Source organism: Sciurus carolinensis, chromosome 3 (genome assembly GCF_902686445.1).
Source record: "Sciurus carolinensis chromosome 3, mSciCar1.2, whole genome shotgun sequence".
NCBI classification, from domain to species: Eukaryota; Metazoa; Chordata; class Mammalia; order Rodentia; family Sciuridae; genus Sciurus; species Sciurus carolinensis.
Window position 1 is genome coordinate 179,753,968 of NC_062215.1, and position 14,588 is coordinate 179,768,555.

At 44.1% G+C, this 14,588-nt stretch overlaps 1 protein-coding gene across 1 annotated transcript; it reads left to right on the forward strand.

Moving 5' to 3' along the window:
- The first annotated feature begins 2,301 nt into the window (after window positions 1-2,301).
- Cops8 (COP9 signalosome subunit 8) lies at window positions 2,302-14,083 on the forward strand. Its single transcript, XM_047546497.1, has 8 exons — window positions 2,302-2,459; window positions 3,433-3,503; window positions 4,715-4,763; window positions 5,801-5,933; window positions 10,281-10,388; window positions 11,463-11,525; window positions 12,426-12,473; window positions 13,123-14,083. The coding sequence occupies exons 1-8, from the start codon at window positions 2,382-2,384 to the stop codon at window positions 13,200-13,202; spliced, it is 630 nt and encodes a 209-aa protein (XP_047402453.1). The 5' UTR covers window positions 2,302-2,381; the 3' UTR covers window positions 13,203-14,083.
- Window positions 14,084-14,588: the final 505 nt, after the last annotated feature.

A 14,588-nucleotide genomic window follows, 5' to 3' on the forward strand; every position in this document is an offset into this window, starting at 1 on the left:
ACAAAACCCACAAGCTCCAGCCTCGGGAGCCCCCGCCACACCCAAGGACACTGAAAAGCACAGCCTTGCCACCCAAAGCGGCACCTCCAGGGTGCAGAGGGCCCTTCCAGCTGCCTCTTCAGTCTTCCTGCTTCTGCGATTACTCCTCCTCCCAGGATCACTGCCAGTGTCACATCCCTTCACTTCCCACTTGTTATTGAAAGTCTGGAGTCAAAAAGTGGTTTCAGCTCAGGACCTTTCAATACAACTAAAGATGAACATCAGCCACCCCAGTCCCGGACACTCCCGGACTCTAATCAGCCCTTCACTGGCACTGGCCAGATCCCGCCTTGGGCCTCCACTAGTCCATCCCCCACCAGAGCCCTGTTTCCCTCTCTCCCAAGACTATCCTCTTCCTCCCCTCTTAACTACCAGTCTTCTGTACCTATATTTTAAAAGATGTCCTAGACTGTTTTCTGTTGCTATAACAAAATACCCAGAACTGGGTAATTTATAAAGAATTAAGTTCACTTGGCTCACAGTTTTGGAGACTGGGAAGTTCAGGAGCAGGTACTCAGCACTTGGTGAGAGCCTCAAGCTGTATCATAACATGGCAGAGGGCATCAGGTGGTGAGGCACAGCGAGCCTGTTATCTCAGGTCTCGCCTGCTCTTCTGATAAAGCCAAGAATGCCAGCGTGGGGGCTCGACCCTCACGATTTCATCTAATCTTAATCACCTCCCAGAGCCCAACTGACAAATAACATGAATTTGGGGGTTGTTTCCAACACACGAACTGTGGGGACACATTCAAACCACCACAAAGAACAGTTTGGCTCCCCAAATGTCATCCCAAACTCTGCTTCAAACCTGTAATCGTATATCCAAAGCCTCCCACTTTTTTATTCAACACATAGCTGTCTACTTAGGTCTCCACTTATAACATCCAGAGTCACCCAGAAAGCTTTGAAATTAGTTTTTTTTCTAAATGATCAAATTGCCAGGCAGGCTTCCGGTGAATGTATCAGAGCCTCAAACAGGTTGGGGTCCTTATTACGTGTTAAAACTTTAAATCCTGCTCCTCAAATTTATGTCAGATCGTCTTAAAATCATGTTTCCCCCAGTCCTTCTCTTCTGTGTAGGTACTGATGAAATCTGGATGAACTTTATTCATCCAAAATACCTTGTTATGTTATTTATGTACCTTTGCATTTTACTGGAGCCTATTACTAAGTTTTCCATTTAGTGCTAGAAAATACCTTAGGTAATCAACTTATAAAATGAAAATTTATTTTGGCTCACAGTCTTGGAAGTTTCAGCCCATAGTCAGGAGCCCAGTTGCTCTTGGGCCTGTGGTGGTACATCACTGCAGAAGCATGTGGCAGAGCAAAGCCAGGATGCAAAAAAGAAGAGGAAGGGCCTGGGTCCCAATATCCCCTTCAAGGACACCTTTCAATGACACATCCTCAGTGACCTACTTCATCCCACTTGCCCCACATCCTAAAAGTTCCCCCACCTTCCAACAGCACCATCAGCTGGGAACCACGTCTTCAACTCATTGCCTTTGGGGACACTCCAGATCCAACCCACAAGGGGCCCTGCATTTTAAGTCTGCCCTGAGCTCCCGGATTTGCAGCCCGTGGTGCAGCGGGAGATAGTCTCTTCCCCGGCGTTCTCTTGGGGGGGCAGGAAAAACAACGGGCGCCTACACAACGCACAGCACCATGCTGGCTCTAGGCAGGCTGGGAGCCCTGGGCATCGGATCGTGTGTTGGCAGCTGGGAAGGTCCACGAATTTTAGGGGTTTTAAGTAGTGAGCTCTGACTTGCTTCTGAAACCCGGAGGGAAGAGCGGGAGGGGTTGCAGACGCCCAAGGTCGGCACGTGGGGGTCCAGGAGTGAGCGGAGCGGGGCCGGGAGGCAGGGTCCCGGCGGGTCGGGGCCTCCTCCGCAGGAGAACTGCGTCAGCGTGCGCACTGCCAACCGGCGGCCGTCCGAAGCTCTGGACTCGACCGCCCTCGAGCACTCCAGAACCAGAAACCAGCGGCCGTCCTTCCGGAAAGCGTGCCTCGGCCACCGTCTCCCTCCGCCACCGTCTCCCTCCGCCGTGAGCCGCGGGACGCGCGGCCCGCACTCGCCAGCCCCGCCTTCCGCGGGCCGCGCCTTCCGGGAGCAGCTTCCGGCTCCGGCGGGTCCTCCAGGGCACCGAGAGCGCCGGCCAGAGCGCCGGCGCCCCCTTCCCGACCGCAGCGACGTCCGACGACGCGCCGGAACCGACAGCGCGCCTGCGCCTGGGCGCTCCGCGGCGACGGCGGCTTTGTGCGTACGTCATCGCGGGCGCGACGCCCCGAGGGACAGTCAGGGGTCTGGCGGTCGGGAGGTGCGGCTGCAAGACCGCTGGGGAAGATGCCAGTGGCGGTGATGGCGGAAGGCGCCTTCAGTTTCAAAAAGTTGCTGGATCAGTGCGAGAACCAAGAGCTCGAGGTCGCCATCTGCGCCGCGCGGGGAGGAACTTGGGGCGGCGCGGGTTTCCAGGGTAACGGGGCCGGGCCCGGCTCCGGGCGCGCGCCAGCTGGGGCCTGGGCCGCCGCGAGGGATGCGCTGCCAGCTTCTGGTCGTCTGTCTTTGGTTTTGAGCCCGAAACTTCTTTGCACCCTTTATCCAGAGCCCAGTGACACGCTTCTGGTGTTGGACCGCACACCTTTGCGGGCGGAGTCGGGGCAGGGGGCGGCGGCGCCGTGGGTTTCATCAGAGACCTTTGGGTGGAGACAACCACCACAGGACCAGAGCGGGCCTTTTCTCAGGGCCGAAAGCCCTTCTTAGTCTCGTGTTGTTGTAATCAAGTAAACTTGCCATTCGCCTTTGGTAAGACGGATGAAAGCGATGTCGTGCAGCTGTTAACAAGTTGAGACATTTCTTAGAAAGGCCCCAGACAAGCACCCATAACGTTGGCACAAAGTCACTTAATTGAAGGAGACCAGCCAGAAGCAGCTGCTCTGATAGACACTTCTTAGGTCTTTTCGAAAGAAACTGAGTTGAACCAGGAGAGCAATGCCTTTGTAACTCAGCTGCGGTGTTTATCTGTTCTTCGCTCACTTACATACCCAGCATATTCCTTATAAAGGATAGAATCATACTGCTAAGGAATTTTGAAAGCATTGTTTCCTATAAGAGTAAGAATACTTAAATAAAAATTCGAGAACTGGGTAAGGGATCATGCTAAACTATTCTTGTGTGTGTAAAAAATCTTAGACCCAAAAGAAGATAAATACCAGCTGATGACAGATATAAGCTTAGTACTGTGAATTTTAGTGCTTACTATTTTTCTAATCTGTTTCTGCATTTATAATAGTACCATAAGATAGGCTTTATTTTTAAATTAGTGTTAATAAAACTTTTTTCCCTTTATGAAGGCATTATTGTAAATGAGATTTTTCTCCTGTTTTTGACTTTTAAGGCCCCTGGAGGAATTGCTACACCTCCAGTGTATGGTCAGCTTCTAGCTTTATATTTGCTTCATAATGACATGTAAGTACCTTTCACCTAAAACTAAGAGCAGCTGCTTCTTCACCGTTATACATGAATTATTTTGCATTGAAGTAGACCACATAACATAGGCATAATGAGCTATATCTTGTATTACAGTACCTATTATATCTATTTCCTTTTGAATCATAACATAATGAATTATGTTTAGATGGTTGTTAAGATAGATTTGTTTCATAAATGCTTTCAAAAAGCATTTCAGTTTCTCATGAGAAACTACAATGTAGCAAATTCCTTTTCTTCCCTTGAATTTTTTATTTTTTGATCTTAGGATCTCTCCGTTCTTAAGTTCACATGTAATCAATAAATCAAAAGAAACTTAAAGGGAAGATTGAGAAAGCCAAGAAGAATTCATTATCAACATGTATGAGATTTCCTGGAATTTTTTTTTTTTTTTAATTTGTATTCAAGCATAGCTGTGCTAAGGAATAGCCGTCTTCTGTAGTTCTGACCCATCCTGATAAAATTTTACTTGAAATTCTTCCAAAGCCTTTTGATTTATTTATTTATTTATTTACTTATTTATTTATAGTTGAAGGTGGACACAATACCTTTATTTTATTTATTTATGTGGTGCTGAGGATTGAATCCAGTGCCCCATGCATAGAAGGCATTTACTCTACCACTGAGCCATGACCCCAGCCCCTTTTTGATATCTTTTTAAAAACTAAACTGAGGTTTTTATTACACATATGTAAATTATTTTCTTCATTTTTCATAGTCCCATTTTTGTATATTTGCTTCAATCCCTTAAAAACTCTTACTTTGAAATTTCAAAGACTTTGTCTCCACTAGTAGGAGGGGTCTTAATGAGAAAAGCATTGTGTACCTTATTGTCAGGGAGTGCCAGAGCTGTTGAAATATATTAATTGTTTATTTTTATATCTGAGAGAATTATATGGGCAGTTCTGTTTATCTCTGTAATTTTAGTGTGCTATTGCCTTGTTTTAGGATCTGGATCATTTAAAAATTGAGCAAAAATGACAAAGTATTTCTTTGATGAAAATATTTCATGTCTTTTTATCTGGAAAACCACTCTTATTTCCCCATGACAAATTCATCTAAAACTAAAAGTTACTCTGTGTTGTGTATAGTATTTCAAAGTGTACTTCTTTATGTTTGCATTGGAACCTAGTGATTTTAGGTATTTATTGAGCTGATGTTTTTAATCCATTGTTCTTTGTGTAACTTAGGAATAATGCAAGATATCTTTGGAAAAGGATACCGCCTGCTATAAAATCTGTAAGTATTCTTTTCAGTAATTTTATTGTTCTAATATAGTAGTGGCATTCACTTAAATGGCAGTCTCTTAAAACTTCTTTTTTTCATTCCCATGTCATAGAAATACTTAAACTAGCATTGAAGTTAAAAATAGATCTTCAGATTCCTCTGAGAAATTTAAATTTCCGTGGAATGGTGCAGAAATCAGTGTTCCCCTCCTGCTGATCAAACTTCACAAGATGTGGCTTGTGTTTTTCACCAGTTAATGGCCAAGCAACTTTGCATGCAGGAGGGTGATGGCAGTGGCCAAGGCAGTGATTATTTCCAGCTGATGTGTGTAGTTTTCTATAATGGTCCTCATACATTTTTGGAACTGTTAGAGTTTATAAGAATATTCAAAAAGTGAATATTCACAGCATTAAGATTAATTTTCATAGTTAGATTAAGTGAAATAACCTGTGAAGTTTCTTGCAGTGTGGAATAAAATAAATTTTAATTTCAAGTGATAACTCTCTTTCCCTGACATTCTTCTTTTTAGTAGATTGGAACATTCCTGGGCTTCTTTGGCTAAATAAATAAGAACTATAAATTATACACATAGTCTCCATGATATTAGTGGAAACTCTGAGGTTAGACTAAAGTGAATGGCATCTTTGATTGACACTCTGTTGCTAGCCAGTTTATTATTACTCTTTGTATTAAATTTATATGTATTTTCATAAATGTAAAATATTTATAGGAGAAAAATAAATGCAACATCTTTAAAAAAACAATGCTTAATTAGTCCCCAGGTTTAATTCTGAAATATTTTTAAACTACTTGCTTTAATTTGTCAGTGTATTAAACATGTGTATTAAATGTACAAATATTTTACTTTACTGCTCACAGTATATAAAACCTTGACAGTAGAAAAAATAATCGCATCTCTTAAAAGAAATGTTGAATTGTGTCTTTAATAATAAAAACTCACAAGTTTTATGTCATTTCCAGTATTTTAAGATACAGTAATAAGTAAATCGCAGAGCAAATACCTTCAAAGTCAATAATATGCGTTGCAGGCAAATTCTGAACTTGGGGGAATTTGGTCAGTAGGACAGAGAATCTGGCAGCGAGATTTCCCTGGGATCTATATGACCATCAGCGCTCACCAGTGGTCTGAGACAGTGCAGCCAATCATGGACGCACTTAGAGGTAATGTTTCTTTAAGAACTTACATTGAACTGAGTCCATCTCCCTAGGTGCTGCAGGGTAGTAGTAAATCAGTGTGTGTTTTAAAAGTAGATATTTTCTCATAGGCAAATGGGGCAGTTTCAAAATTCAGTGTTAAGATTTGTTCTACTGCTTTTTCATTGTATGTTCTAGATTTGTCAGCAGCTGAGGGCTTCATTGTCTTTTTTATTCTAGATGGAAACTGCTTTTGTCAGTAACAGGGTTTTTGCTATTAAAATGAAATCTGGTAATAACTCTAACTCATGGTATCAGTTGGTAAAGGTTTTTAAAATTCCTGTATTTGAAAATATTGACTGACCTTCAGATTTTGTTAGCCTCAATCTTTGATAAATGTTATCTCCAGTTTATGGATTTTTAATTATTAATCAATCAATTTAATGCATAGATGCTCTACTGTGTTTTTAATTGCTTCGAAAGGTTATAAGTCTAACCTGACATAGCAATGATTCCCCTGGCAAAAATCCCATCTCCTGCCTCTCTCTGTTCTCCCACCCCTAGCCTTTGTTTCTGGTCTTCCTGGCTCACTCTTTGATAAGCTCATACAGTGATTTCTTTACATTGTTGTCCTCTTTTCTCATTGTTACCTCGTTGCCATAGTTAGTACCTGCCTTTACTATGTAAAAGCTCTGCAGAAGTCAGCGAGCAGGAACTTCTGATGAAGTTTCACCATCACTGGTAGGGGACATCAGCTTTACAGGGTAGCGGATGGTAAAGATTGTTTTTAAGATGTACGCAATTACCTTGGAATGGTAAAACAGAACAATGTAACTTATAAAACTGGGCACATCTACTTTAAATGTGAATGAATATGAGCAGAATTTCAGGACAGCTGTGTGAGAAGAGAGCAGAGTAGAATAAAGTTGTACAGGTACAATGGACTCGTTTTGAAAACTGCCTTCTGAAGAGTTCAGGTAGGCCCCAAGGAATTAGTGTAGTAATGGACTTTCTTAGCTGGGGACTCATTCTGGTGGTGGCAGTATCGAGGATGAGACTTGGGACTCCTGATTCAGTCAGCCAAGTTAGTGCTCTGTGGTGTGCCTTTGGTCTCTAGTTCAGTTCCTTCCAAGCGCCTTCTCTTACCTCGGATTCTGTTAAATTTAAGAGTTGGAAGCAGATCACAGACCCTTGAAAAACTGAGTAGCACAACACGTGGGGCTTGGCTCTGGAGTCTGACTTCTGTTTTGATCACTTCTTGGGGATGACCTCTCAGTGCTTCATTTTTGTCATTTGTGAATTAGAAATAGTACTTTTGACAGATTGTAAGTGAATTAATTTGTGTTCTAAAGCATTCTCGTGTTCACCTACAATTTTCGTGAACATACTCTGAGACTTTTACAAATCCCCAGATTCATAAACAGTACCATGTTTTCCTCCGTAAATTGGAGCTGTTGAGAGCAGTGTCATCCCAGCCTGGGTTACTGCCAAGTTTAATAGTTTGCTTTTCAGTGCATTAACACGTTTGCTCTCTAGTTATGAACAATGGCTAAATTAATCAGTTTTCTGTTGTTACAACAAAATATCTGAGGTTGGGTACTAACAAAGAATATAAGTTTATTTAGCTCACAGATTGGGAGACCATAAGTCCAGGATTGGGCAGTCATGTCTGTGTCACCTCTGGTGAGAGCCTTATGATGGATGGCATCACAATGGCAAAATTATAGGTAGAAGAGATCACAGGTCAGGCGGGAAGCCAGAGAGGTTCAGGGGCCAGGCTTGCTCTGTCTGTAAAAACCTGTTCTTGTGTAATTAGCTAGGGTCCCACAGGAGCTATTAATCTCTTCCAAAGGCAGTGCACCGGTGATCTAACCACCTTCCCTTAGACCACGCCTCTTCAGGCTTCTACTACCTTGACATCATCACATGGAATACAAAGTTTTCAGCATATAACTCTTGGGCAACATGCTCAAACCACATCCAAACCACAAGTCACTTTCTTCAATCTCTTCCAGTTCTGTTCTAAATTAGTCGTAGTCCTGTGAGAGCAATCGAAGAAGGCTTAACTGAAAAGAGACCAAAGAAAACCGTTGCATTTGCCAGCAAGAGCTCTTGAAGTTCCCAGGGACTGAGGCCTGGAGGGACAGGGCAAGGGACTTGTAGCTGTGGAAATGGGCTGCCAACAGGAGCTGTGGGTTCAGATCAGTTGGAGAAAGGAAAGGAGGGAGCCGAGAAGTTCCCTGACCTTTGCCCCTGGCCTCTGACACCTGATGGAGCCCCCATTTGCCCAGCAAGGGAGCTCAGGTGCTAGTCGTTGGCAGCCAGTTCCTGTACACAGCAGGGTGGACAGGGAGAAGCAGATTGGGAGGGTGGCCCCCTGGCCAGCTCACCTGCCCTTCTGTCTCTAGCTCTGGCAGGGCAGGCCTTTAGAGTGACGGGCACTCCCGTGTTGGTTGAAGACTGAATGGGCCTTCTGTGAGGGCCTCTGCTTCCATCAAGAACGTGTCCCACGTGCAGCCGCCACGGTGTTAGCTGCTAGCTCAGTTTGGTCCCCAGGTGGCATGTCATTCAACTGCAAGCCTTCATGAGGTGACCAACTGCAGAGCTCTTGAGGGTCGCACTGTGACTAGTCAGAATGTGGGCGTGTCGGTCATTCATGCCAAGTGGTTAAAGCAGGCTGGACGCGGCACCTCTGACTGCTCCTGGACGTGCTAAGCCTGTTCTGCTTCCCTCACCAGCCTGCCTCTGCCCCCTGAATGTTCTTCCATTTTCCAGGTGCACCTCTTGCTGCTTCTCACCTCCCCTTCTGCTGCTCACTTCACACTCAGTTCCTGTTCTGCTCCCCACCCAGCAAAACTGATCAGAATATTTGAACAAGACTCAGTGTTTTTAAAACACAGTAGGCCTGCCAGACGAAAGCAGGTGTGTGGCACACGCTAGTGTTTCCTAAGGAGACAAAAGAATGTCCCTTTCCTTCGCTGCCTCAGTTCTCTCAGCTGAATGTCTGAAGCCTTCAAGAGAAAAAGTCCCTGTGTCTCTAAAATCTTTTCAAAGTCTGTTTCGCGGTCGTCTGTTGGAGGTTGGTAGAAGGAAGGAAGGAACCAAGTGTGGAGACCCTGGAGGAGGAGTGAGTGACATCTGTGAGAGCTGGAGAGGTGTCGTGCTCGGTCACCAGAGGAGGAGTGGCTGAGTGGCAGTGATTGCTGAGGAATTTCATCACATGCCCCACCTGGGCTTATTGGGGATATAAAGACAAAATTGAGAGCCTTTTTTGTCCATAATTTTAGAATATGATTGAGAAACTTGGGTGGCTAGTACAGTGTGTGCCATAGGTGGAAAGACATGCTTATTAAATTAGAAATGTAATGGTATGAATTTAGAGAGGGACAGAGATTGTATGCAATTTCAGTGCTCTGGGAGGATTTTATAAACAGATCTAGGACAGTTGTGGAGAGGAGGGTGCTGCAGGTCGGGGGCAGCATCACCCAAAGCCTGAGGGCGGGAAGGAGTAAGACTTGTCTGAGAGCCATGGGTCTCATTTGGAGCAAAGGATGTCTGAGGCAATCACTGTCATCATGTTCACAGTGGCTCAAGAATGGAGAGGGGACTTTCGGATTGTTACAGGTTTTATTTTATATGTGTCTTCTTATCTATCAAGTACGGAAAGTAAAATCCAAAATGTTTCCTAAGCCACGTAGAGGAGCCCTTGTGACACCAAAAGTACTGGACAGGAGGAAGGCAGGCCAACTGGATGGGACAACTCTCTCATTTATGTATTTAATCTGGACACGTAAGCCTGAGAAAAATTCCCAGGACCATCTGAAGAGTCGTGGTTGGTGTCTGGAGCCCCTTCTCTTTAGATTCACTCATTCAGTGTTGGAATTTAGAATTTTGAACCTAAATGAGTTAAGAATTTGATGTAGACTTGGAAGTTAGGACCCATGCTCCCTGACAAGGTTTATTCTGCAGCTCCCACATATGATCATATGTTAGGGACCCTCCTGAGGTTTTCTTATTTGTTCACTCCAGTGTTTGTAAGTAAAATACAAGAGAATAAGAGAAACTTAAATGTATACTTGAAGTACATCAATGTATTTAAGTTAAATTTTTATTGAAGTTTGTGTCTGTTAAGTGTTTTCCATCTTCATAACTCTCATTATCATCTGATCTAAGAGAAAACGTAGGAAATGTTTATTGTTTTATTAGCAGTATGTGAGTCCGTACATGTGCTTGGGACGTGTACCTGCTAAGTACAGGTATCTTTGGATTGCTCTGGTGTTGCTCATGAACACTGGGCAAGGGCAGTGTGTGATGTAACTGCTGTTAAAACGCCTGCTCCGTTGGTTCCCTCCACCCACCCCACTTCCACAATAGATGCCACAAGGAGACGCGCCTTCGCCCTGGTCTCTCAAGCATACACCTCAATAATCGCTGATGATTTTGCAGCCTTCGTTGGACTTCCTGTAGAAGAGGCTGTGAAAGGTACTTGGGTTTACTTTTTACTTACAAGCAAAATGGAAAATAAAGGTGTAAGTTATGGGTTCACAATCCCTTCTCTGGAACCCTCAGAACAGGATGTTTTGGAATTGAGGTGCTTGCTTTTTAGGAGGGCGGTGTGAAATGTATTGTACACCACCTCCACTCAGAGCTCTGGACAACAAGCGCCTGTAGTCAGCAAGCAAATGTGCAGACATCGGCACAGTTGGTTAATAAAGTGCTCCTGATGGACCTCCCTGCTCACACTTAGAAACCCGTATTTCCTCCGTCCTTGGTAAAGTTAGTCTCATCCTGCAGCCCTGTCAGCCCGTGTTTCTCCCACATTTCCCATCCGGACCCTGAGTGGCTGCTGCCTACTCTGCCCACTACGACAATATTGCATGCACTTCGTTGCATTCTTTTGTGATGATTGACATTTCTGCTCTCCAACTAAAGTAGGAAGTGCTGCATCTTTTCTTTTTCTTAAATTTCAAGGGCCTAGTACAGTTCTAGGATACATAAAGAACAAGATGATTTAAGTTCTTTTTTCTTTTTTTTTTCCCTCAGTACTGGGAATGGAACTCAGGGCCTTATGCATTCTAAGTACATGCTTTACCACTGAGCTACATCCCTAGCCCCAGAATTCCTATATTAAATCATGCTGTTGCTCTCTCTTACAAATCTGTATTTATGTCTCTTCTCTTAAAATTGAACTGTAATTTGTCTAATGTATATTATGTTCCAGAGCCTGTGCTCTCAACTGACAGCCTGGGCATGAATCTTGGTCCCCAATATGATTACCAAAGGCATCACAGATTTTCCTATGTGTGTCGTTAATTATGTGACACTTTATATAGAACTAACCATCTGTTAGTGATTGTAGCAGCCTGGTAGAGTAGCATGAAATGCTGTGTTTCAGAAATAATCTTACATGCTGTCTGTAGAATACCTTTCTAGTAAAACTACACAAGACAGGTTGGTTGAAACATGTCAGTTCTCCTGCACGAGTAGAGTTGTGGATGGGCATGGTCTGGTGGGTGTTGGGTTGTGTCCTCACCTGTGTGTGGAATGCATTTCTAGGTATACTAGAACAAGGATGGCAAGCCGACTCCACCACCAGAATGGTTCTGCCCAGAAAGCCAGGTAGGCGGAGCTCTGCACCCACTCCTACAGCACGGAACTCCAAGACCACCTCAGGTTTTCAGGCCTTGAGTTTGGGTAATTTGATAGAAATGGGTAACATGATGGAATTAATTCACATTCACATTCTAAATATAGATACAGAATGTTGGCATTAAGGCAGAAAGGATCTTAAAGGTCACCTCATCTTTTAATTTTTTAAAAATTTTTTTGTGTGAAAGACTTGCATGTGGGCATCTCATGGGTCATGCAGTTGGTTTTTGTTGACAGTTAATCTCCATTCTTTGATCTGTGAAGCCATTTCTAACTGCTTCTCCTCATATTATCTGAACTGTTGGCCTAGTAAGTTCCTCTCTCCTCCTTGCACTTGAGCCTTACAGATTCTTCTCCTGTGACTTTGGCTTTTACAGGACTAATTGTTCTTGCCTGCTTCCCAAGGCCTGAAATCCTGAAGCCCATCCCCTCAGTCTGAATCCCCAGCCCCTCCATGTCGCTCTGCAGTGAACCATGCTCCTTCCTGCCTGCTGACTTCTCTTCCTCCTGGTCGCCACAAGTGTTCTTTTCTGTCAGCTCTTAAGAGCCAGCTTAATGCCCACCTCCATCACCCTTTGATATCATCCCCAGTTTCCTTCACCTGCTCTGAACACCTGTTGCTTAGATACTGCCGACCACAGACGGGTGTACACCAGTGCCAGTATGCCAAGCCTGGTGAGGATGCACTGGCCAGCGGCAACCACATGACCCAGCCACTCTAGAGGCGAGGGAAGACTCGTAACTAAGACTAATGAAATCAAGGGCATCATTATGCCTGTCCGAGAACTAAATGACTCTAAATGTGTATTGTGTGAAAGGTCTTGACAGTGACTTCTGTAATTAGGGCTATAATTTTTTTTGTTTGTTTAGTTGCAGGGTCCCTGGATGTTTCCTTTAACAGGTTTATTCCTTTATCAGGTATGTGTTTTAATATGATCTTTTTAAAATGCTTCATTTGTAATGTGTATGCATTTTTCTTAGTTCTTAAGAAACAAACATTCAGTTCTATAAATTGGTAGAGATAATCTGATAGAAAAGTGAAACTGGGCTCCCACGCCGTCACCTGGTGCGGCGGTACCCTGTCGCCTGCGGTAGCGCCTGCTTACCACCTAGCGGGCCCAGCAGCTTCTCCCTGTTTATCCAGAGGCATTCTAAACGCTGAGTGCAGCGCCTCCAGGGTGGGCTCCTGTCGCTTTGTTCACTGACAGTGTGATGTTCTCCAGGAATGGTACCTAGCACGTGAGAGGCCCTCAGTAACTATTCCTGGATTAAACATCCCAGGGGTAGAGGCTTTCCACAAAGAGCTGTGGTCTCCTAAGAGATGCCAGACATTAAATGTGCTTTGAACCTTGGCTGTCAGTAACTGCTGCAGCTACAGTGCCAGCTGGGGAAACCATGCTCGTGAAAGTGTCCAGGGCCCTCGGAGACACAATCTTGTCTAAAAGCAGGTAGATCTAAGAAAGTTGCTTTCATGTTAAAATTAAAGCCATCAGTGGGTGGGTGGCAGAACCAGAGCTTTGTCACACCAGTATCTAACTTGAAGTGTGTTTCTCTCTTTAACATGCAGAGCCTGCCCCAGTTCCACCAATCCCCAATGAACAGCAGTTAGCCAGACTGACTGATTACGTGGCTTTTCTTGAAAATTGATGTACCTTTCTGAATTCAGCGTCCACTTCAGAATCCTGTTCACTGACAAATACAGAAATGTAAAATTTTTATTTTCAATTTACTGGATGGATTATAAGCACCTCAGCATTCCTGAGTATGTGATAAAATACATATATAATATAAAAATATTATATATATTTTGTCCTTAAACATTATGCTAAATAGTTGTTAAAGCAATTCTCATTTTGTGATATTTAACAGTCTGGTTGGAGCCCATCAGTATTACATGGTTAGCTTATGTTTCCTGGAGGTTTGTAACTCAAGCCCGCTGCTTGGGGTGGAGCAGAGTGGTCAGCCGCCTTCCCTGGCGCACACCTCCGCCTGCACCAGTGGTAGAGAGCTGCAGGGATGCCTGGGCTGCAGCAGGATCGGCCCGGGCAGCGCCTGAATGCCGGGGTTGTGATTCACCCTCTGGAGAAAATGTTCTCTTCTCTCCCCACCTCTGGAGAATCACTAAAGGTACAGAAATACAGCTAAGGAGCAAAGAGGCCATTTTCTGAGTAGATCTGTTTGTTAGCGTTAGTTTCTTCCCAGTAGCGTGAGTACATTCATTGCTGGAGTGGAGGGCTTACCGTGCCATGTGGCGCTTTCAGAGGGGATGGGGAGGTGCACAGTGCTCGCACGGCAAGGAAGTGTGACGAGATGCACTTGGTCCAACCTTGCGTCCACTCGGTCGCCCGCACTTACCCTGAGGTTCCAGCTCTGCCTTTTGAAGAAGTGCTGAACAAGTCTTCATTCTTTATGTGACAGCCCGCCACATATTTGAAGTTGTTTATTTGATCCTTGGGTTAAAATACCCTTTAGTTCATTTATTCTGCGTTTGTTCAATAAATATTTAATTGAATTCTAAAACTGTTTGATCCAAGCTAGTTTCTAGAGTTTTATCTATCTTGGTCTTTCTTTGGATACTTTCTAGTTTGTCATTGCCTCTCAAAATAAGAACATCTTAATTAAATGGAAATGACCTCTGTAGTGAATCTGTGTAGTAGTAATTACATCATTCATGATTTCGTTCATTGTATTGGGTATTTCAGTCTTTCTTAACATACATGGAAATGTCTTAATGGCAGTTATATTTAATCTGGGTAGGAACATCTATGTTAAAGCATGTTTTACACTTGAGGAAACGAAAATACAAGAAGTCAGAATCAGTAGCGAGGGTGGTGATGCCAGTGTTCTCTTCCAGATGTTAAGTACACATTGCGTCCACGAGCTTTGTTTTTCATGGCAGATGGGAATCGACCCAAAAGTTCGTCGATGGCATTGGTTGAGTAAACAGTGGTGTAGAGTGAACTGCTGCTGTAAAAGCCGAGAGCTGACCTCTGCTCACGTGGAGAGACCTCCCGGGGAAAACGGAGCAGGAGA